The sequence below is a fragment of the Heloderma suspectum genome, chromosome 3 (genome assembly GCF_057233095.1).
Source record: "Heloderma suspectum isolate Gila_16-S chromosome 3, 16-S_ref, whole genome shotgun sequence".
NCBI lineage: Eukaryota > Metazoa > Chordata > Lepidosauria > Squamata > Helodermatidae > Heloderma > Heloderma suspectum.
The window spans coordinates 52,048,927-52,074,133 of record NC_139460.1 but is presented as its reverse complement, the minus strand read 5'-3'; the positions used below and the strand labels follow the sequence as shown (position 1 = coordinate 52,074,133).

Genomic DNA, 25,207 nt, shown 5'->3' with positions numbered 1-25,207 from the left:
GAAGGAGTGTGGTGGCAGCTGAGGCAGGAGGTAGCTCTGTCATCACCAAGATCCTGGTTGGACAGCTGTGCTCTCCATCACCACTGACACAGCACCCAATGCCGGTTGCAGGTAAGAACAGAAGAAGAGCCATGCTGCATCAGACCAAGGGTCCATCTAGTCTGTTCACACAGTAGCCATTCAGTAGCCACACCCCTGCACAGTGCCACACCCTTGCCTCAGTAGCCTCCTTGAAATCTCCTAGAGTACAGAGATGTGGTGGCCCCTTCCCATAAGGTGCTACTCAGAGTGGTGGTTGAGCACTTCCTCAAGCCGCGTGCCTCATTAGTCAAAATCGGCAACTTAAAGGGGGAAACAGAAACTACAAGAAAAACAGAACACCCCAACATTGGCCTTAAAATGTTACTCACCTCAAAGCTACATCTCTAGCTTTGTTAGAAATGTTAGAGAAATGGCAAGGGGGGGGACTACATGCATCTTACATGAGCAACGTTAATTTCATTTAAAAGCCCCTTGCAGTACTTGGCATTTATTTAAAACATCAATACAATTATTTAGGAATATTGATAAACTATGGGGCGTTTTAATTGCTCGCTCCCCATGCGTGTACCTAACATGTGAAGGGTGCAACGGGACCATGCCTACTGGCCCTGCCACTCTTGTCAGCACACACACAGCCCTGCCCCCAGCCTCCATGCATTCAGCAAAGCACCAGAACGGGTGGCCTACATCGATACAGCTGTATCACGAAGGCGGGAGCTGTCCTGGAGAGCCCATGCATGTACAGCTGAGTGCATATCTGATCTTTTACTGAACCTGTGGAGGTCACAGGGTAGATGCATCTACATCAGTGATCGGGCCAGTGGGCATGTTCCCATGTTGCTTCCCCTTCTGCACATATTGGTTCTGTGCATGGGGTGGAATATCTGAACAGCCCAAAGGTTTGTCTAGATTACTGTGGTTATTTTATAAACTATAGACCAGAATTTCATCTGTGGCTCAGTTCAGAGGGCCTAGAAAATCTTGCAGACTGAGGGCCAAATTCCATTTTGGAGAAGCTCTTGGGGGGTTCATTCCAGTGGCCAAAGGCAAAAGGGTGGGGCAAAATACCAAAAATGCCAGCATATTTTAGCTTAAAGCTTTTGCAGTCAGTAACTAAAGCTTAGGAGAGGCATTTTAGAGACCTAGTTCTAGATTTTTATGTCTGTTTTATTGATTCCTGTGCTGTTTGTTGCTTTGTACTGTATAGGTTGTTTTGTACTGTTGTTTTGTACCAAACTGTATAGGTTATAGGAAACCATATTTACAGGTGTGTTAAATATTAGGGCTGTGCAGGGACCCCCCCCCCCGATCTGACTCTGAAGCCACAAAGCGGCTTCCGAGGCGGGCCCGATCTGGCTCAGGCAGATTCGGGGAGCCCCCCGCCCTGCCTCAGCCCTGAACTGGGTTCCCCCCTATGCCCCATTGCCACCCCCCAGCTCCTTACCTGGGCCACTGCCTCCTCTACCACCGCCTTCTCCGTTGCACCGCCTTCTCCTTTGTGCCGCCTTTGCAGCTGCCAACTGCTGCTGTCTTCACCACCACCGCCACCCCCTGAGGCCTGGACACGCGGTGACTCTTCTTCCAGGGAGTCACCATTTTTAAAATGGCAACTCCCTGCAAGAAGAGTCGCCACGTGTCCAGGCCTCAGGAGATGGCAGCAGGCGGCAGCGGGTGGCAGCGGCAAGGAGAAGGAGGCTCGGGTAAGGACCTGGAGGCTCTGGGGGGGGGGGGCTGGGCCAGGGGCCGAAGTGCACCAAGCCCCCAATCCACTCCGGGCTGCTCCAGGCCCCCTCTGCTTCACCTCAGGGGGGCACAAAGTGGCCCGAAGTAGCCCGCTTCGACTCGGGGTTCGGGCCTTTGGCCAAAGCGGTGCACAGCCCTATTAAATATACAAACGATTCTTATATACAATTAAAAACAAGGTTTTAATAAAATATTGCAAACAAGGTTAAAGAGATCTATAAACAGTTCTCAAGTATTCCCTACATACATATTATGATCATTGGTATCTCTACCGGGCTATACAAATTGGAGCTAAACCCAGAGGGTTTTGCCCATTAGGTAAACTGTGTAAAGACAAGAGATTTTTTTAAAAAATGAGCCACTGACTGTCATCAGTAAGACATAATGTAATTCATGCCATCTCTGATGATCAGCTCAAGTTGTAGTGAGCCTTTGAGAAACCTTTCATGCCCTGGTGATTCTCCCATTACCAATGTACTTCACTTATCTGACAAGAAGGGTAGGTGCCTTCTAGACTATTGTTTTTACATAAGCCCTCTTCAAGCATTTGCCAGAACATGTAAGGGTTAAACCTGTGTAGGGGAAAAAGGCCATGCATGCTGCCCCTAATATCTGCACGATTGTCAGCTCCTGCTCCTAAGTCCCCAGCTTCCCACACTGACTGGCAACAAGGTCTGAAGGAGTATTCTACTCACATTTTCTTGAATGTGATTGGGGACCCTGATAAAGCAGACTCCCCGACTGCATGGAGAGTCCTCACTTGAACTGAATGTGAGTAGAATGTCCCTGCAGATCTTGCCACTCGACACGCAAGGTTCGGGACTGCAGGAGGGAGCTGGCATGTGCAAGGATGTTATAAGGAGCCTGGGAAAGAAGGACCAGCCAGCAGCTGCACCGGGTGATCCTGAGCCTGAGCCTGAGCCTGCTTCTGCCCCCGCCCACAGGTACTTAAGGCGGGGCTGCCAGAGGCTGCTCGGGAAGGAGCCTGGGAAAGGAGGACCAGCCAGCAGCTGCACCAGGTGATCCTGAGCCTGAGCCTGCTTCTGCCCCCACCCACAGGTACTTAAGGCGGGGCTGCCAGAGGCAGCGCCTCGGCGTCGCGCCAAGTCAACGCTAAGTGCGCACTTAGCGTCACACTTGGAGTCACGTAGGACCTGAAGACCTACCCACCTGCTTCTCCAGAGACACCAGCAGCCACAATACCAGCAGCAAATAGCGGCAGCAGAGGGCAGCAGCTTTAAAGACAAGGGGAAAGGGGCAAACGTGGACTCTATCTGCTCCTTCTTAGCTGCTGTTCTATTTTATCTCTTTTATCTTTTATATTTTTTAAACTGTTGTGCATTTTATATCCTAACATTTTAATATGTGCCTGGGAGGACTATTGTGCAACTCAGGGGGTGGGGGAGGTGCCACCATAACTGTGGTCACGGGCAGGGGGAGGTATGGCGCTGGGGGATTAACAGGCCAGATGAGGAGAAGAGGGGCTAGACACCTTACAGCTGTCCCCTCTTCTGGTTCTTCCCCCAACCTGACGGTTCCTGGCAGCCTTACCAGTCTGCCCTCGGGTCTGGTGGTGCTGCTGCTGAATGCCAGGTCGGCCCAAAATAAAATCTCCCTCATCCATGATTTGATTGTGGATGAGGGGGCTGACCTGGCATGTATTACTGAGACCTGGGTGGGGGAACTGGGAGGGGTCACTCTCTCCCAGCTGTGCCTTCCTGGGTACTCGGTGCAGCACCAACACCGACTTGAGGGTTGGGGAGGGGGGGTTGCCGTGGTCTATAGGAATTCAATCTCCCTCTCCAGGCTTCCTGCTCATTCGAGCGCAGATCTTGAGTGTTTGTACCTTGTGTTGGGTACCCGGGACAGATTGGGGATTCTGTTGGTGTACTGCCCACCCTGCTTCCCATCAGACTCCCTGCCTGAGCTGACGGAGGTGGTCTCGGACTTGGTGTTGAGGACCCCTAGGATGATGGTCCTGGGGGATCTCAACTTCCATGCCGAGGCCACTGTATCTGGGGCGGCTCGGGACTTCATGGCCGCCATGACAACCATGGGGCTGTCCCAACATATCATCGGCCCAACGCATACAAAAGGACACACGCTTGATCTGGTTTTCTCGACTGGGCAGGAAGATGGTGATCTGAAAATGGAGGAATTAACATCTGTCCCTTTGTCATGGACAGATCACTTCCTGCTGAGGTTTAGACTCCTGGCGGCCTTTCCCCTCTGCAAGGGTGGGGGACCTATTAAAATGGCCCACCCCTGGAGATTAATGGATTCCGATGGATTCCAGAGGGATCTGGGGGATTTTCCTGCTGGTATGGCTGGTGCTCCTGTCGAAGCCCAGGTCGCTCTGTGGAATGCAGAGATGACTCGGGTGGTTGACACGATCGCGCCCAAGCGCCCTCTCCCTCTGAGCAGAGCCCGGCCAGCTCCTTGGTATACACCTGAGCTGAGGGCAATGAAGCAAGAGGGGAGATGGCTAGAACGCAGGTGGAGGAAAACTCGTGCTGAGTCTGACCGAACACAGGTAAGAGCCCACTATCGAGCCTACTCTGTGGCAGTGAGGGTGGCAAAGAGACAGTTCTTTTCCACCAGCATTGCATCTTCTCAGTGTCGTCCAGCGGAGCTTTTCCGAGTGGTTCGTGGCCTGTTACATTCTGGGCCAGGGAGAGAGACAGTGGAACCCTCGGTAGCACGCTGTGACGGATTTGCACAGCACTTTGAGGATAAAGTCGCTCAGATTCGTCATGAATTGGACACCACCATTAATGCAGTTCCATTGGTAGAGGCGTTCAGAGCACCGTCTGGTCCAGTTTTATTGGATGAGTTTCAGTTACTGAGGCCTGAGGATGCGGACAAGGTGCTTGGCCAAGTCCGATCGACCACTTGTGTGCTTGACCCTTGCCCTTCATGGCTTATTAAATCAAACAAGGAGGGGTTGTCCGGCTGGGTCCAGGAGGTTGTAAATTCCTCCTTGAGAGAGGGAGTGGTGCCTGCTGCTTTAAAAGAGGCAGTAATTAGACCACTCCTGAAAAAGCCTAACCTGGACCCAGAGGATGTTAACAATTATAGGCCAGTGGCTAACATCCCCTTCCTGGGCAAGGTGCTTGAGCGGGTGGTTGTAGGACAGCTCCAGGCACTCTTGAATGAAACGGATTATCTAGATCCATTTCAATCGGGCTTCAGGCCTGGTTTTGGAACGGAAACTGCCTTGGTCGCCCTGTGGGATGACCTCTGCCGGGAGAGGGACAGGGGGAGTGCGACCCTGTTGATTCTCCTGGACCTTTCAGCGGCTTTCGATACCATCGACCATGGTATCCTTCTGGATAGGTTGTCTGGGTTGGGAGTTGGAGGCACTGCACTACAGTGGTTCCGCTCCTACTTGGATGGCCGATTCCAGAAGGTGGTGCTGGGGGATTATTGCTCTGTGCCATGGCAATTGTGCCATGGGGTTCCACAGGGCTTTATCCCCCATGCTGTTTAACATCTACATGAAACCGCTGGGGGAGGTTATCCGGAGGTGTGGGCTGAGGTGCCATCAATATGCAGATGACACCCAGCTCTACCTCTCTTTTACATCAAAACCAGGTGAGGCAGTGACTGTTCTGAATCAATGCCTGGGCACGGTAATGGACTGGATGAGGGCTAATAAACTGAAACTCAATCCAGACAAGACGGAGGTACTGTTAGTGGGTGGTTCGTCTGCCCGGCTAGGTGATATTCAACCTGTTCTGGAGGGGGTTGCACTCCCACTAAAGGATCAGGTTCGTAGTTTGGGGGTGCTCTTGGATCCAGAACTGTCACTTGAGGCACAGGTGAACTCAGTGGCACGGAGCACTTTTTATCAGCTTAGGCTGGTATACCAACTACGCCCTTATCTGGACAGATATAGCCTTGCTACAGTTATCCATGCTCTGATAACTTCTCATCTGGATTACTGCAATGCGTTATACGTGGGGCTGCCTTTGAAAACGGTCCGGAAACTTCAGCTGGTCCAAAATAGGGCAGCAAGATTGTTAACAGGGACTGGCCTGCGAGCTCATATTACGCCAGTACTTTTCCAGCTGCACTGGCTGCCAGTCCATTTCCGGGCCCGATTCAAAGTGCTGGTGTTAACATTCAAAGCCCTTAACGGCTTGGGGCCAGGTTACCTGAAGGATCGCCTCCTCCCATATGTGCCTGCCCGGACCTTAAGATCATCATCAGCGGCCCTTCTCCATGAGCCCCTGCCAAAGGAAGTGAGGCGGGTGGCTACTAGGAGGAGGGCTTTTTCTGCTGTGGCACCCCAGCTCTGGAATGAGCTCCCTAGTGAGGTTCGCCTGGCGCCTACATTGTATTCCTTTCAGCGCCAGGTGAAGACCTTTTTATTTTCCCAGGCATTTTAGCATTTTAGCTTTCTAAATTTTTATTTTTGCTGTTTTAAATCTGTATTTTAAACTCCTGCACTGCTGCTAGGTTTTATTGTGGTTGTATTGTTATATTGTGGTTTTAATGTTCTGTATATTTTAAATTGTTTTATTGTGTGTTGCTTGGATTTAATTTTTGTGAACCGCCCAGAGAGCTTCGGCTATTGGGTGGTATAGAAATGAAATAAATAAAATAAATAAAAATAAAATAATAAATAAGGGATTTTTTTTTATAGTTGTGGTGTGATAACCTGGGAATTTTTATCAGGTGTTTTGCCTTGTTATGTTTTAGGTATGGGAGGAAATGTTTATACTCCCTTATTCAGCAGATATACATACATACTGCTTGGTGAGAAGCCAACAATCCTACTAGTTTAAAAAGTGTTGGTAAATATAACTTTTATTATTTTTGAGCTATTTTTCTAATGGAGGGAGCAATCCTATGGCCATGAGTCAGTGGCTAGACGGCCATAGGATATCTGGTTTTCCAGGAACCAATCTCAGAGCCCGTGCTGCGAGGTTGATTCCTGGAGAATCGACCTTCTTCACAGGCAGTTTGGAAAAGCCCTGTCCTCCGTGCTCACAAGAGGAGTGTGGAGCAGCTAAAACGGGGTGTTCCGGGGGGCATTTCAGGGTGGGGAAGGCAGAAATGCCAGTACGACACATCCTATGTGTCGTCCGGCAGCCTCCTCCCCTGCTCCGCCCTCTTGCGGCTAGACAGCTGCAATCGGCTGTCTAGCTGCTAATGCAGGGCAGAAGAAGAGCGGAGGGAACGATCCCTTCTCCTGCCCTGTATTGGATAGGCTGTCATCTCCGAGTTCGGAGGCGACCGCCTATCTGCATAAGATTGCATCCTGAGTTAGTGGTAATACTTTAGATATATTTAAACTTGTTTATTTTTGTTTTACGGGCTTTATGTAGAATCTCTGCAATTCTGAGATATGAGTTGTAATTGGTGATTATGTGGGCTGTAATTTGTGTTTATTTTTCCCACTGGTGAAGACCGTATAGGTGTTCACCCCTTGCCTCAGAGCAGCCTATGTCCTGTAAAAGCACATGAAGATCTGCTGATGAAACAAGAGCTGTAACAAAATCTATCTATGGCTGTTCAACAAAGGACTCACACAAGCATTTCTCTGAGATAAATATATACATATTAAAATTATTTTATTAAGCAATCATGTTTTACATGTCATCAGACCTAAACCCTGAAGTACAAAAATATGTTTCTGAGGTATTAAGAATGGAGAAAACCATGCACAATGTTCCTGTGAAAGATCCAATGCTACAGCAGGCTGGATATATGATGACCAGGCCTTTACAGACCACTTGTAGGACCAGAGTGATGTGATATGACAGGATTGTTTGTTTTTAATGTGTATTTAGTCATGATATTCAAATAACCCTGATAATTAACCATTTGTGTAAGTATACACACACACACACACACACACACACAAAATACAGACAAAATTAACACAGGAAACTCAACAATGCCCAAAAGATATCTGTTTGGAGCAGTATGTACAACTTGAAGCAACTCAATTTGTTCAATGTAATGCTGGACATAGGTACAAAATGCTAACATCTGGCAGATAGAATTAGCATCCAAACTATATCCCACTATAAGTTCTGCATTATGCAGCCTTGTTTATTGTGAGTACAGTACACCCTTACATATCTTTATGAGATATCTCTAAACTGCCATCCCTAATACCTATAGAAACAAAGTCACTTGAATGAAGTTTCATTTATCTGAAGCGTATCAGATGAGCTAAAGACATGTCAGGCAATGCATGCTGATAAGATGCTCAGCCTGTTCTTCTCAAATTGGCATCTTTCCCAAACCAGTGGTTAGCTTACAGTGTTAAGGGACAAAGTTGCTGACTAGAAGTGGAAACAGAAAGGATTATTTTCAATGGTAGACATGAGGCACAATTAGGGACGTACAGATTTTGTCAAATCCGTCCTATCTGTTTTGTGGATTGTCAGATGTCTTTCATTCCATTATCCACTCATTGACAGAGTCTGGGGTTTTTTTTTGGGGGGGGGGGTAGGGATGTATGACAATTTTGTTCCTGTTTACAAATGTGCACATGTATATTAGCACTAATATGCATTAGCGCAAGTTCACATTAGCACTAATGCACACTTGTGCAAATCTGCATTTGCACAGATTCTCCCAAGTAAAAAACCAGTCCACACGATGCTATGTAACCAATCAGATTTGGCTAGTTGCTGGTGTCACTCAGTGCAAACAAAGTCAGTTCAGAGTGAGGGCAATGCTTCCCAAATTAATCACATGGGGGATCCCAGCCAATCAGAGATCATGTAAAGAACATGAAACCACAACATGATTGGTTGGATCCAGATAACCATCTGCAGAAGGTGGAGGGCATAAACTTATTTTCCTACCTGATCCTCCCCCCACCCCATCCCCAGAGCTTTCCAAAAATATTTCCTTGGGAGTCCGAGGACCCTGGTGAGCAGAGAAGGCTGTGGCGTGGGTGCTAAACAGGAAAAGGGAGAACACAGAAAATTGGGTAGAGGGCCTCAGGCATTTTCTGTGAGTGGAGCAGAAGATGCCTCTACCCAATTGTCTATGGTCTTCCCCATCATCCCCCTGCACCACATCACATTTCATTTAGCGGGATCCCCCAAAGAGAATTTGGGAGAGGAGAGGAAGGAAAAGACCAACTCAGCTTCCATCTGCCCCCTTCTGTAGGTGTCTATCTGGATCCAAACATATATAGCCAACAGGATCTGGCTATGAGATGGAATAATTAAGGGTAAATAAACTCAATTCAAAGAGAGAGCATTAGAGGGCAATGTAAATGAATAGGTGAATACTTCCAAAGCAATTGCAAAAAAAAAAAAAGGGGGGGGGATAACAAAAGAGTGTGTGCTCTTCAACACTGCCAAGAATATTTCCCAAAACAGTGAATACTTTCAGTTCAGCCCTAAATTGCAATATAAAACGTTTTGGCTTAGGGAAAATATGATTAAGCACAAGTCACTCATGTGTCTATTGTTGCCCTTTCTTTGTACAATGGGAAACCACCCTAAAACAGAGCATGAATCTCCACACTGCAGCATTTGGTCTCATTTCCAAGGTAATTAAAATCCTAACCGCTTATTATTATTTTAAACTGTGTAGCCCAATAGGAAATGAAAACTATGTACTACAAGTGCCACATTTTGTGCAGAAAGGTTAGGCATAAAACGTACAATGTTGTAAAAAATTGAAATACACATAAAGGTTGTCCTTTTTAAAAGGGTGCTATAAATGTTTTATAGCACTTAGGTTTGGACAATATTTGGAAGAAATTTTTGCTTTAAGCACTTTTTTTTTTACTTCACTACTTTGAAACCATTTCAGTTGTCAGTAATCCCACTGGCAAAATGTCAAATTGCTTGATCATTCATGTACAAACATTCATAATTGAAAAAGAACAAACGTTATCTTTACTGCTTAGTATCATCTATACAATAGCATTTATAAGGCTACAGGTATGAATAGCTGGAATGTGAACGTGGCAGAATGCTGCCTCGGTGACACGTAAAGGCAACACATTTCATGGCAATCCCACAGAGAAAGTCCATATCATTTGTTCCTTCTAGTTGAAAACTGGGTTTCGTACACCGCTCAAAACTGGACTACTGCTGGGCCATTTTTTCTGGAGGAGGAGGAGGGAGGAAATGAAAAAAATGATGCTCATAATTCCTAGAATTACTATTCCTGAAATCAATGCACTGGTGACTGAATTCAGTTGAAAAGTGGATCCATTTGGATTACCTACAAAAGAAAGAAATGTAGAGGAAGGTGTTACAACATTGCTTTACAAGCCCTGGTAACAATCCAACCGAAGATATTTAAGGTTCCAATTATTCACACTTAAGGGAGCAACTCTGTGTACCCTGAGAGGGTGGCTGAGGAGCCATGGGATACTTTGGACCTCCCTCTCTGCAAATGGAGGAGGCAGGTCCATGGGCAGAGAGGGAGGTCCATGGGTAGAGGCCCTTCCAGTGTGTTGGTGGAAAGCTCCATCACTGAGACACACAGCGAAGATGTTCTGCAAGTAGCGGGGGCCGGAACGGGATGTATCAGGGAAGTTTGGGGTGAGGCCATGAACCTGCAGAATTCTAAACTCAGCTCTAACTGACAGTTCCCTGGGACTGCAGTCTCTGGCCTCATCCATCAGCCAGAGAACCAAGGGCCACTTGGAAATGGCGCTCCCTCCCTCCTAGAAAAGACATTGTGGCAAGGGTTGTGACCAACCTGGCCCAATACATTGGCCAGAGATGTATTTGCTTTTTTCCCCTTCTCCCTCCCAGTCCTTTTCCCTTTTGTATCATGTCTTTTAGATTGTAAGCCTGAGGGTAGGGAACTGGCTAATATTAATCTTTCTAAGCTGCTCTGGGAGCCTTTTCAAGGTAAACCTGATGTAAATAAATAATAACAAACCCTCACATTCCTGAGACACCACTCCATGAGCTTGCACAGTTCATTCCCTCCAATTGGTTTTAATGGGAGGGAAAAGTTTAAAAAAGGCAAAGAAAGCCACAAAAAAATGCCTCCCCATCTCCCATCCAACCCACTGTGAGCCAGCAGGGCTCTGGAGGTGGTCACGACTCTGTGGCACATCTCCCCTCTCCCACCAGTACCTAGGATTTCTCTGTCCATCCCACGGATACCAATGTTAGAGATAATTATATGCTTTATTTCCCTTCACAAATATAATTAGTGGGACTTAGAATGCATAACTCCAGCTAGCTTTTGCCCCCAATTAATTTCTAAATGTCTTTGCACTTAATAGTACAGCAGAGTCACACTCCCACCTTACTCTTTGTCTCACAATCTCCTATGGAAGGCAGGCAGCAGTACATATGAACTTAACCTATGTTGGGTTACAGTAGTATAAACAGGACTGTAACGGGCTTTTTAAATGTCAGATCCATTTTGAAGGGTGGAATCTGCTAAGCTTTTAAAAGCTGACCATAAGCATTTAATTGGATGTTCAATATTTACCAGAAAAAACTGCAATATATCAGACTAAATCCAAGGCGTTCCACTAGTCATTAGAGATTAGACTAAAATTCAGATTTTAAAAAGGAAAAAAAAGAGTGTTTTGCAGTTATTGGTACAACTTACCAAGCTGTGAATTGTTGGTTGGGGTCTCATCTGTATAAAATATATAAGTAGATACATTGTAATTTGAAGGTAGTATTTCCCGCAGCCTCTTTCTGCTCATACAAAATCTAGGATGACTGTTTGACTACTTTGTCTCTACCTGCAGAGAGACTCAAGTTTAAGATGTGTGGCATAAACCAGTTGTGCTTGTAAGCTGCCCTGAGTGCTACTTTTGGTAGAAAGACAGGGTACAAATATTAATTAATTAAGGGAGCAATCTTAGTTGGATCGACGGTCGCTTCTGACCCTGGCGGCAACTGCCTATCCAGTGCAAGGCAGGAGGAGCGGTGAGGAGCGGATCTCCTCCTCACTCCCCCCACCCTGCTTTTGCGGCTAGACACTTGATTTCGGCTGTCTAGAACCTCGGAGAGCAAGAAGTGGTAGCTGGAAAACACATTGGATGTGTCGTACCAGCATTTCCTACCTCCCTGCCCCAGCCTGCCCTGGGAATGCCCTGTTTTCTCCGCTCCGCACTGCTTTAACGAGCGGGAGTGCAGGGCCAATCCATGCTGGCTACGAGGTGGTGCAGGAGGGGGTAGGGGTTGGTTCTCCAGGAACTGACCTTGGAGTGCAGGCTCTGAGGTCGGTTCCTGGGAACTGACCTATCCTATGGCCATCTAGCCGCTAATTAGAATAACAGAAGAAGACCTAAGTCTGCAATCTTCTGCACACTTGTGCATGTAGGCTCCCTATGCAATTCTGAATGCTGCACAATCAGGATTCTAAATCACAGCTCCTTCTAAGGTCTCTAGATCCTTCTGGAAAGGATTCTGCATGTACACATAAGGCTCCCCACTTCAGAAACTCGCCTTTTAACACAGAGAGTTGAAGGATTGGGTCTGTGGGGAATGGAAGGACAGTGCAGGGCTAACAAGTGTGCTCCCGTTCTCCTCCTCAAGCAATGGTAATAATGTATGGCTGAATGCCCGAATACTGGTCTAGAGCCATTGGAAACTATCCCTAAAACAGGGAAATGTTTCATTGTGTTTTGTAAATCATGCAGTCGTACAATCATTCCTACCAGTCCTAGTAATGATGGGTCCAGCAGTGATTACAGCACTTCCAGAAGTGCTCTGAGGGCTCCCAGTGGTTCTCTTTGCCACATCTCTTCTTTTTCTGTAACTGCAGATCTGGAGGGTCAATCAAAATAATAATGATTTCAGAGTGAACAGAATATATTTCCCTTCTGTATTGCATTTTAATACAAGTTCTTTGGAGGATTTATTGACTGTGATTCTTGTATACATCCATTTCTCTTTCATTAAAACTGCTGAAATACTAAGTGCAATGTTCTTCATGCCTGTTTGTTTCCTTTCAAATTCAGAATTGATTGCATTTAAAATATGGTCAGTATCCAATGCTGAACTACCAGTAATGTCAATGATGTTGCACTAGCGTAAACTATCTCTAGCACACTGCCGGTAGTGTTTGTTTCCCTGGAAAACTCATAGCACCAGCAAGTGCTATTGGCATTGTGCTACAGATAGTTTATGCTAGCACAATGTCATTGCCATTAGTGGTAGTGTGGCGTTGGATTGGATGCTACCCATAATGGCCAGAATATATTAATCTGAACCCATGAGAGCCCTTCCACAAAGGGAGGAGCTATGAACCAGCAGAGGTTTCCCTGAACCGAAGTATTCGGGAGTATTTTTGCCAATTCCCCCTTCCCTCTGAAACCCCCATGCCACCTCCCATGCTGTTCTGGAGGGTTCCCCAGCTCTGGAGCAGATTTTTAGGGGTGGTACAGGAGGATGCAGGGAGGAAGGAAGAATTGATGGAAATCAGCTCCCCCTACCCTCCTGTTGCAGGACCCAAGTATTCTTGGTTCTGTGAGTGGGATGCTGCTCACTGATCGCTGAATAGACCCCATTATATTGACTCTGAAGAATTTGATTCATCCATAGACTTTGTTCTAGATACAGCTTTGCTCATCATAAGCTTGGTGGGAAGGTAAACTCCATGGTTTCTCTACATATTTCCAGCTTTATAACTGCAATTATCACATAATTGGGTGATTATACCCTTGTTCAGGCATGAGGGCTGAATGTGTGAGGGGTAAAACTCTGTAGGGGGAGGAGCTGTGCATGTGTCAGGAATGCCCCTGCTACCTTCTGAAATCCTCAAGAAGCCAGAATTCAAACGCAGACAAAAGGGCTCCTTACCAAGGCTTTATTTCCATTCAACCTAATGAAGCTTACAGATGCTAATTGCCTGAGACTAAGTGGAAATACAAAGGAGCAGCCTACCAGGGGATACTAAGACCTAGGATGGCAGTTGGTCTCCATTTGGAGAAAAGCATGGCAAGTCTCTGAACTTAAGGAGTAGGAGGGGAGCTTCTCCCCCTTTCCCTTGGGGCACAGCTGTTGTCATCACGCCGATCAGGCTGGGTACCTCCTCTTGGCACCCGCCACCTCTAGCTTGTCTCTGCACCTGTGCCTCGCATCTAGAAGCTCAGGTTGTCCCTCCCTCTCCATACCAGGGTCACTGTCACTCCCAGGAATGTGAGTGGGGGGGGCTCTCCCTCCAGCTGCGCCTCTGAAAAATAAGCGGGTTCCTCTCCCACAGGTTATATCTCTTCCTCAGAATCAGAGCTGCTTTGGGACTCTATGGGGTCAGATCCAACCCTGACAGCATGCTGCCCCCACCCACAACATCCCTGCACATGCTAGCCCCCTCCTCCAGTCCCCAACCTTGCGTATTGAGTGGCAAGGTCTGCAGGGGCATTCTACTCACATTCATTTCAATCGAAGTAGGGCTCTCCATGCAGTCGGGGAGTCTGCTTTATCAAGGTCCCCAATCAAATTCAAGAAAATGTGAGTAGAACACTCTTTCAGACCTTGTCTGTCAGTGTGGGAAGGTTGGGGACTTAGGATCAGGAACTGACACATGAGGGGATATTATGGGCAAGGGAAGCATACATGGCCCTGCTCCCCCTACACAGGTTTAGCCCTCACACTTTCTGGCAAATGTCTGAACAGGGCTTATGGAAAAATGATAGTCTAGAAGGCACCTACCCTTCTTGTCAGATAAGTGAAGTACATTGGTAATGGGAGAATCACCAGGGCACAGAACGTTTCTCAAAGGCTCACTACAACTTGAGCTGATCATCAGAGGTGGCATGAATTACATTATGTCTTAGCGATGACAGTGATGACAGCTCATTTAAAAAAAAAAAAATATCTTGTCTGTAAACAGTATACCTAATGGGCAAAACCCTCCGGGTTTAGCTCCGATTACAACATTACCAAAACACTCCAAAACCTACAGGAGCAAGAAAGGGGCAGTCATCAGCTCTGCACAGCTTTGTCACACAATGAAGAAAAACCGTGGACGTTTTCTGGTTCTTGTGCTTCACGAAGCGGAACACCTCAAAAGAAAACCGGCCCATCTGGCTCCTACCATTTTCAATTATAGTTGTCTGAGGGTCCTTGTCACAGCTGAAGGGAAAATATTGAAACAAGTGTCACCTTTTCTGGTTCCAGGACAACAGAGCCTCAAAGAAAAATAGTACGGCATCAGTCATAAACACTATTAAATGCAGAAACACTATCAGAAAACTTTGGGACTGCTCTCCATGGCATGGTCTGAGGGCACATGATACAGCCACCTGGCTGAAGCTAAACAGGTCTGAGTCTGGTCAGTGCCTGGATGGGAGACCACTTAAGAACCCCATGTATATCACCTTGAGTTCAATGATGAAAGAAAAAATATAACTATAAATAACCAACTATAAATTGTCCAGCTTTTGAATACCCTGTTTTATTGCATTTGTAGCCATTTTACCATTTTGATGTACAGTTTGCACACATGATTCACCTTAGCTCAAATGGGGGATCATACTCATACTCCATATTCATTCATTCATTTGTTCTTGCTAACCTTGGTTATCTATAAATACTTCCCTGTCACTGTCTAGATCTTGCTTGAGCAACAGGTTAATACTTCAGTCATAGCTCTTGAATCTTGCTCCTGTTGCTTATTCCTCCCGTTACCTTATTTTCCTGCCACACAGGTCTACTCCAGTACTTTTGGATTAAGTCCTCTTGTTTCTGTCATAAATTAGTGCAGCTGCCTTGTTTCAGATATAGTAGTTGATGCCAAGCACCAGGACTAGATTTAAGGGCAAGCAGGCGGGTCACTACCTGGGACAGTGGGCTTGTGGCGGTTGCCTGTTATGGGCTATCTATTCAACTATCCACTCAACACCTGAAACAAAACTAGCATAAAGAGTTTATCTTCATTTGTTGAGCTTGCACCACTCATCTGCATGGCCAGCGTGTTAATATTTTTGTGTGTGCATGTGTTTAATTTATGGGGAAACATACAACATCAGCATCCATTCAACAAACAGTGTGTGAGAGTAATTTTGAATGTTTGCGATCAGATCCATGCATGCAAATGTACTGTCTTAGATAACAGAGATAAATCATGCGTGCAAATTGTACATCAATGTTGTGCAATGGGAGGATAGATGCAATAAAGAATCAGGTATTCAAAATTAAACAAATGGAGCGGGGTGCCAAAGATGCTTGTCGTATAGGATGCTATGTGGTCTAGGGCTGGCCATGCCAATCACCATTTTCTTGAGACCATAAATCCACGTTGAGACTAAAGAAGCATTTTTATAAGTTTCATTATGCTAAATATATTTACTCAGAAGTATATTCCAATAAACTCAATGAGACTTATTTCCTGATGAATATGTCTAGCATTGCAGTCTATTCATTTTTATTATAGGCTTTTGCAAGAATTAAAGCTTTCAAAAATTCCAAGAATAATAACCTATCAAGAGAACACTTTCCAGTAAAAACAAGTTTCAGGGTCAACTTAGTTGTTATTTAATATCTGTGGTTTCCACTGAAAGTTCTTCTGTATGCTGGTGATCCATATGTTGTGAAGTAATCACCTTTAGCATATCTGTCAGCCCAACCATGTGTAGTATTTTCACACCACCATATATTTCATACCATGAATCACTGGCATGGTGAAGAGCGTTTTGAAACCATCGCATCATAAACACATTTCTTGGGATATAGTCCCAGTGATGACAACGTAATTCAGGATGATTACAGATTACCAGTTCATAGCACACTTGGACCTGATAGATACATTAATCTATCACTTGGCAGTGATGACCAAGATACCCTAGGTTGAGAGAGTTCCCCTGGAGTAGTTTGAGCATCTATGTGGGCTCTCAGTTCATAAGAATGTAAGAAGAGCCATGCTGGATCAAAGCAAAGGCTAGTCCAGCATTCTGTTCTCACAGTGGCCAAGCAGTTGCCCACAAGCAAGACATGAATGCATTCTCTTCTCTCTCACGTTCCCCAGGAAATGGTATTGAGAGGCATACTTCCTCCAATAGTAGAGATAATATGCAGACATCATGACTAGCAGCCATTGATAGCCCTTTCATCCATGAATTTATCTAATCCCCTTTGACTGCCATCACTTAGGTCTATTTCCTTAGCATACATTTGTTTGAAAGGGGCATGCAGAATAGGATAAACCCATGAAGAACAGGATTAGCTGATAGTTGCTAATGAAAGCCATTATTTACATGCATATTTCTGCACTGATACACGAGGACTCAAAACTTCTGTAAGGGATACTTATAACTCAAGCCAGTAAGTATTTTTACGACTGTAAAGAATGATTACATGTAACCCATTCTTTATTTAAACAATCAGAAATTTTGAGCTCATTTTGTGAGCAATCCATGTATTTTGTCAATTCCATAACAACAGTATGACAGACAAAATACTATATTTAGACATTGTCTACCTAAAAAAAAGATCATATCGCAGATCGTCATTTGGATTTCCAGATGGAGTAGTATAGCAGTAGTCCATCAAAACATTCCATCTGTGCAATGAAAGATAATGAGATGTTAAAACATTACTTGAAATTACATTATATTTAGGTTATGCACTGAAAGTGCCAGCTGATAACTTTAATATGTACTGTTATCTTCGGATTCAATAAATGAGCAAAATCCCTGTTCTTTCACTGAAACAATTCAGTTTTTTTCTTTTCTGTATTATTGATACTACTAAACAACAGGCACAATATAACTAATGTAGACCTATAGTCTCATCCAGTAAATGGTATGGATGTTATAGCCACTGAAGTGCACCGAAGTTATAACCAAGTGCAATATTTGTCACTGATTTACTATCATCATTTCATTGGCTATTTCAGACTTCATGAGAGTTCATTCAACCAGAATTCACATTTCCTTCTTTTATAAATTGAGGTCTCTATATCTTGTGCTCACTGAATAGCAATATAAAACCAAGGGGAGTACCCCCAAACTTGTTTTACTGAGAGTACCTACCACTGGGATTGTGCTATTCAATGAAAGCCATCAGTAAGTTATGCACACTGGCCTAGCAGTTACCTTACCTATTATTTTATAAACTGCTTCTTCCACAATATCCAGTGTTGGATGGTATGATGAATCACAGGCAAGTCCAAATCCATTATTTGAATATCACTGTCTGAGTGGTCAAGGCTACAATGTTCTGATAATGACCCAAACTAGGGTGTGATCCTTCTCTCTCCTGTTCAGTTGAGCTAATTTCCTTCAGTTCTACCTTTCCACTGGTCACCAACTCATGGCCTACATTATTTTCTCTCACACCCTCTTCCCTACATATCTTCTCTTAGGCTTATGTTTCTCAGAAAGCAGAGGAGCCTGTTGTGTTGCATGGGGTGGGGAAGTGGTGGTGCCTTGAAGTACCACTATCACATCTTGTGGTGAGAGAAAGACTTCCTGAAATAAGGTAGTGGCAGAAATTGTTGAGCTCTCCTCCACAGCCTCTGAGCAACTGCTTAGTTGGTGAACATGGGCGCTGAGAACATGGTGACTGCTCTTCCTGGCAGAGTAGAAAGAAGATAGCAGATACTGCATAAATACAAATTAACCTTTCTGTTTTCTTCTCCCGCAACGGCAACTCTCATGACCTCATCTGAAAGGAAGGTAGACAGGACAGTTGCAACCCACTGGCATGTCTTTCACAGCCATAGAAGCACCTGGCTGAGTTCTGCTGGTTCCTGAACAAGTGCCATCCCTGCCTACCTGCACCTCAAGAATCCTAGTTCTGGAAATGAAAATTGTCAAGCAATGCTGCTCTGCTTGCCATTCCTAGCCTTGCTGCTATGGGGAAGGAATTCTGATTCACTGAGAGAGAAAATATTAGATTCCTTCACCCATGGACTGTTTTAGTGAAGTTTCACCACAACAAGCACAACTCAGTAGAGATTTTATACTACTCTAGATACTCTCAATGATTTAGATGTATGCCATGTTCTGACTCTAAGGCTCAACAACACTATTTCCTTATTGCACAAAAATCCTTACAGTATGTCACTAGAATTCCCATTTCACGAATACCCCATCAAGCTTACCCAGGCTGCCATCTGACATTAGTATACATACAGATGCCTACAAAATATTCATTATTATTCCCTATAGCTCCAGCCAGTCTAGGTTTAGCCAATTCTGGATGAGCTACAATATAACATACTCAGAATCCACATCTGTAAATTATGTGTGAAAGTGCCCTTAGAAAGGAATGGGGGAGAAATTAATTTGGTTCACATGTTAATACAAACTGACCTAATTCGCCCTTTCCAATCCAATACACGAACCAGTTTTCACACTTCTCCTAATTTTGCAATGCAGTTCTTTGGTCAAAAAAATGTGAGCAGAAATGTGTACATTAGGGGAAATTGTGTACGAAAAGGCATATATAAGAGAAAACTGCTTGCAAAAAGTATCTATATTACAGAACATATTGCTTACAAAAATATGTATGAATTTTCATGCAGACTCTTAAAAAAAATCACAAGGTAATGAGGAAACCAGATGGACCAAAGTTGTGCTTGAAAAAATGCAAATATTATAGGAAGTGAAATAAAAAGATTTGTCCATCCCTTCCCTGAAAAAAGAAAACTTGTCCAAGACCACTCAAACAACTAGGACTTGAATGCAGGTCTTTCTTCAGGTCAAGACCTAACACTTGAATCTAAGAAGGACAATGGTGTTTTTGCCCCCCAATTCTTCATACAGTTGCACAGAAGTATTTGCATGCAAAAGGTCCCATGTTCAATCCCGGGCATCTGTTCATACCTCATTATACTGCAAAGAGCTTGTATAGAAGTGTGCCTAGCACCACATATACATTAAGCAAAATGAATCATATCATTTACAGTACCTTCCATCAAGGTTTGTTGCTCTCACACCTGCAAAAACTTTTGTTTTCAAAGGTAAACCTGTGCTAGGGATAATCAGCTGCTGGCTGTACGTAGAGTCCTAAAAAAAAAAAAAAAAATCTTATAATACACTGGCAATATGTTCCCATGTAATAGTCAAGCACTTGCAATCAGTTGGTGAAGCTGCCAAATTCAAGTGGTGGGCGACTTGTAGCCCTCCAGATGTTTTGGCCTACAACTCCCACCAGCCCTAGCCTGAATAGCCAATAGTGGGGGTTGATGGGAGTAGTAGGTCAAAGCATCTTGAGGGCCACAAGTTCCCACCCCTGTTCTATGAGGAGTAGAACATCCCTAATTTAAATTAAGGCATAGAAAGGTAATAAACAAGGTAGTTTCCAATCCTCTTGAAAAGCTTTGCTTCAAGGCAGATAGTTTGAATTCCTGTTGCATTGCTGAATGTCAGTAGCAAATCCTGACCAGGTCATGATTTCTGGCCTACAAAGTGGTAAGAGAGTGGTGGAAAGTGCTTAACCCATTATTACTCTGCACTGATTTTGCCCTTCAGTGCTCCCCCAAACTCTTTCCAGCACTCCCCCACACACACACACACACACACTTGACAAGGCAAACACACATCTGGGAACAAAAGTGCTGAGAAAGGGGTACTGGGGAAAAAAGGTAGCCGGGGAAGTAGCCTGGCCCTCTACATTTCCCATACGAATTCCCTAGCAGCAGAGAAATGGTAATCCAGATTTCCAGATCCATGTTTCCCAATGAATGCTTAGTTTGGCCCTGATGCTGGGCACAACCACCAGGAATTTCTCACTTGCTGGGCTCATTTAAAAAATGAGTGGGATTTGTGCACAAGAATGGCTTTGCCTTTCACTAATTCACATTATGTATTGGGAACCACATAAACCTGGATCAGCACTCTGACATAATTCAACCTGACCAAATGCACTTACAGTGAACTGTGTTTAATAATGCTGTAGATTACAGGGGGGGGGAAGATGTCAGTATATATCGAGATCATATATAGTGGAAAGATATGTGGCAACTGCAAGCAGTGCCAGACAATTTACAAAGGAATAAAATCAAATACTAACCATGATATGTGTATAGAAAAACAAAATCATTAAACATGTCATATAGAATCTATAAACCAAGCTGTGGAATACATTAACATTAAAATAATCTCAGAATTCAATATTTTAATCTGCCAAAGAGGACTGCTTTATATCACAAAGATGTTCCTTACAATTTTTCAGATCATAGTAGTAGCTTTAATTCTATTATCCCACCTTTTTGCAGATATCACAAGATCTGAGGGTTGGACTCAATGGTCTTATAGGCCCCTTCCAACCCTACTATTCTATGTTTCTATGAAATCCAAAATAATTTCCATAGAACCCACTGCCATTGAAACTAATTGGGATTCAAAAGGATCTCTAATGGAATTAGGTACATGTATTACACTTAGGTTTCAATCCTTGGCACACTTACATATGAGTAAGTCCCACTGAATTCAATGGGACATACTCCCAAGTAAACAACATGCATAGGATCAGGCTGGTAGATCCATTGGAGTAATCAGCTATTGGGTTTGTTTGACAACCAACTTTATGTCTTAAAGTAATCAAGCCCTGTGTTTAATGATCCATATTGATGAATATGGCATAGCTGCACTTCAGAGCTTTAATTGTTAGGTGCTTCAGGGCACAATCCTATGCATGTTTAGATGGAAAAAAGTCCTACAATTCCCAGCATTCCCCAGCAAGGCGACTGTTGGGAGTTGTAGGATCTTTTTCTGTCTAAACATGCACAGGACTGTGTCCTCATTGAAGCACATATTTATTGGATGCTAGAGATGAGCATTATATTTGACAATCAGGACAGGAGAAGTCAGATCAGGACCAGGTCATGGAAGAAGTGGGGCTGTAACACTTTGCCCCTGCCATGATCCCAGTCAGAACTGCAGCCTCCATGTCTGCTACTGTAATAGGAGGAAAGCTCCCATTGGCACAAATGTCAGGAAAGGAAAGCGGATTGGCTTTTCCTAGGGACAAAGGGTTAAATCTAGATTTAGTCATATGGAGAGTAGGCCAATTGAAATCAGTAGGACTTAAATTAGACATAACTGATGTAACTGACATAACCTCATAATGAGCCTGACCTATATTAATCTCATAATGAGACCCAATACATATCTCTTTCTTCTAATCGATGATATGAACCCTAGTTGCAATGCCTGCAGTTTCTCTAGTTGCACTGCCTGCCTCCAGGGTCATAATGTTATCCTATTATTTTCTCTTCGTAGTAGGTTTTTCTACCTCTGTCTTATTTCCTGTGTGCCTGGTTCAAATGCTGATCAAATTCCAGCATATAAAGGTTTCCAAATGTTAATAAAAGTGCATATATAATAATTACATTTGCATTATTAATTTAGAACATTAATTATTTGTTAGCAGAAAGTTATGAATAATGAAGTGAGTTAAACAATAGATTATGGGAGCAACCCTATGCAGATAGGTGGCCGCCTCCGAACCCGGATGCAAACACCTATCCAATACACAGTGGGACAAGTGTGAAGGGGATCATCTCCTCGTGCTCCAGCCACCCTGCATTTGCGGCTAGATGGGCGATTTTGGCTGTCTAGCCGCGGGATGTCGGAGCATGAGGTGCGGAGACCAGACGACACATAGGAAGTGTCATATCAGCACTTCCAAACTCCCTGCCCCACCTCCAGGAACACCCCCTTTCCTCCTGCTCCACACTGCTCTTACAAGCACAAATCACGGGGACAAGCTGTGCCGCCTATGAGGCAGCGGGGGAGGGGATTGGGAGGGGGTTCTCCAGGAACCAAACTTGGAGCACAGGCTCCAAGGTCGGTTCCCAGAAACTGACCAATCCTATGGCCATCTAGCCACTGTCTAGCAGCCATAGGATTGCAACCGTTGTGTTTTTTCCAGACTGTGCCCTTCTCTAGAGGTATTTAATCACACTGGCAATGGTGAAAAATTATACCTCAATTCATTATTCAAATACAGCAGAGTTTGACTAGAGTATATTAAATTTTAAATGTATGGAAATGAATATGTTTCATATTCATGCTTGATTAACAGCTTCAGTCAGAGAGCAAGGTCTTGACCCTAACAAAACCCTTACTCATAAGCATCTCTTGTTCACCAAGTATTCCCAATAAAGCCAATGGCAGATTTATACGTATGTATGAATTCAGGAAGAACAATTCATCCAATGCCATAACCTTCTGCTTGAGCAGAATAGGGATCCTACTTTGCAAATATAATCCATCAGTTTAATATCAAATATTTATGTTTGAAATAAGAACTAATTTTAATGCATCTACAAAATTAATTTTGGTCCATCATGCTTCATGTTGCAGTAATTAAGACTGTAATCACAAGATTAAGAACTATCAAATTGGAAGTAGCCCATAATGAACTTTGGATGCACACATTTTATATATAAAGTTTGGGCAATATTCAGGTGATTAGATAGATAGATAGATAGATAGATAGATAGATAGATAGATAGATAGATAGATAGACAGATAGAGTTTCCAAATGAAGTGAAAGAAATTCAGAATGATATGAATTGACTCATCCTGTCTGAACAAGCATGCCAAGCTGTGACCGGATTCTTGGGATTCCCATGCCTAAAGTGCGAAAAGATCCACGCCTAAATGCTTCCAACACTCAGGGTGAAGACAGACATAATATTTTAAGAGTGTTGGTTGTTGTTTAACAGTGAGTGCTCTCACTGCCCTCCTAATAAATGCACATGTTTAGTGTTCTTGGCGTGGTCTGGGGAGGAAATGATTCTGCAGATTTTCAGTGTGGCTCAATTTGAACTGAAGGTGGATGTGCTGGTCACCTACTGGTTAGTGCTCACATGACATCACCAACAATCATACATATTCTCTGGAGCAATTTTACATTAAAAAGGCATGTCATTTTATTTGGAGCAGTGGAGGATGAATGTATAGAACAATAAATACATATGTACTACTTCGAAAGGTGACAGACCACGTAATGCACAAGAGGTGGGGAAAGAGCAAGACTGAAGGCTGATACACCTCATTGGCATGGGAAGAAAATCCCCAGTCCAGCATTCAGCTTGATGGAATGTATTTCTGTAGCACAAGCTGCAAGCTGGCATCATAGAATGGATGAAGAGCTTGCTATGGCTGTTGTCCTAAGAATGCTATAGCTGTCTTCATCCTAAGATTTTCTTTACAAGATCAGTGTATAGGAATCACTTGCAGAGGCATCCCAAGTGTGAAAACTGTAGAACAGAATGTGGATTGGGCAAAACTGGAATGTTTATTGGCCTCATAGGGCATCAGGGCCAGCGCTACCATTAGGCAGAATGAGGCAGCCACCACAGGCAGATAATTTTAGGTATCATGGAAAAGGCATCAGCAAATTGTTACTTATTTAATGTATGATTGTTATATTTTTACTGCCAGGGAAGGGGAGGTGAGGGGAGGGGATTTTCTGTCTCAGGTGCCAAATAATTGGCTGGCCTTGGGTACTATGCACCTTGATTTGGGAGGGAGGGGAGGTTGCAAGCTATTTACTGCTTTGCCTTAGGCAGCACAATATTTTGGTCTTGCCCCGTAGAGCATATTCTCATGAGTTCTAACAAGATTAGTTTGAGTTTCTAGAGCTAAATGCCCTACACTAAATATAAAAGATTTATTTTTCCTAAAGTTTTAAGGAACTTCCCACTTTCTCTCCATGGTTACATAAAAGTATTTAGTTTTTAAAGAGTGGAAGTAATATAATATTCTATCTAACATATTTTAATGTGTTCTGCAGAACTCTGTGCTGTCAGATAGCAAAACTTACAAACAGGAAATTTGTTTAAATGTGATTGGAAATATTCTGCTATGATATTTATTCCTCTCTCATTATTACACTCGAAATCTAAAGCACTGACTTTTAAATCAACTGCATGTATTATAATTCGGGTCCAGGACATGAATAATAATCCAAAAAAGGGACTTGTAATTTACTAAAATGGTTCTTGAGAGATGGAAAGCTGATTTTTAAATCAGGCATTTGAATGGATTAATAAAAATTTTAATCAACACAAAAAGAACATTTGGAAGATTAGTGCTGCTGTTATAAATAAAAGTCAGTAAAAGTCTTTTATATCTCCTTTCTAATATTCCTGTTTACACAATAGAAGCTTACGCAATTACCTATATTCAAATCTGATTATCATGCCAATAAGAAGAAAATATGAGCTGACACAAGGAGATGTTCAAAATATTAGTCCTTGCAATGTCAAAGTAATGACAAAGAAATTATTAGTCTACAGAAATTGCTTATATTTTCTACATCAATAGTTTCCAGTTATATTGACACCATGAAATGGTCAAGGTGATGGAATAAGTCGCTCCTCATGGGATGGGAAATACCAATAGAAATGTTTGGACTGGCTTGGTTTCACTCATAATATAAAGCACAGTAATCAATGGCATAATTTGAACTATTTTTGGCTGCTTCTAGAGAGGTGGCTTTCTAGTGCTGCCCAATCATTGCTCTTCTCTTGTAAATTACAACCAGATTTGCAA

General features: G+C 43.7%; 1 protein-coding gene and 1 long non-coding RNA gene across 2 annotated transcripts in view; both read right to left on the bottom strand.

Moving 5' to 3' along the window:
- LOC146349682 (uncharacterized) overlaps positions 1-25,207 on the bottom strand; it is a 455,574-nt gene that overhangs the window by 19,466 nt on the left and 410,901 nt on the right. The gene's annotated exons all lie outside the window — the stretch shown is intronic.
- ZPLD1 (zona pellucida like domain containing 1) overlaps positions 7,336-25,207 on the bottom strand; it is a 46,083-nt gene continuing 28,211 nt past the window's right edge. Inside the window, exons 5-10 of the mRNA XM_084841686.1 lie at positions 19,608-19,705; positions 17,173-17,253; positions 14,657-14,828; positions 12,410-12,518; positions 11,350-11,379; positions 7,336-9,993 (exon numbers count right to left, since the gene is read on the bottom strand). Of these exons, the coding sequence (XP_084697812.1) occupies positions 9,815-9,993; positions 11,350-11,379; positions 12,410-12,518; positions 14,657-14,828; positions 17,173-17,253; positions 19,608-19,705 (669 nt within the window). The 3' untranslated portion in view covers positions 7,336-9,814. The remainder of the gene's footprint in view (positions 9,994-11,349; positions 11,380-12,409; positions 12,519-14,656; positions 14,829-17,172; positions 17,254-19,607; positions 19,706-25,207) is intronic.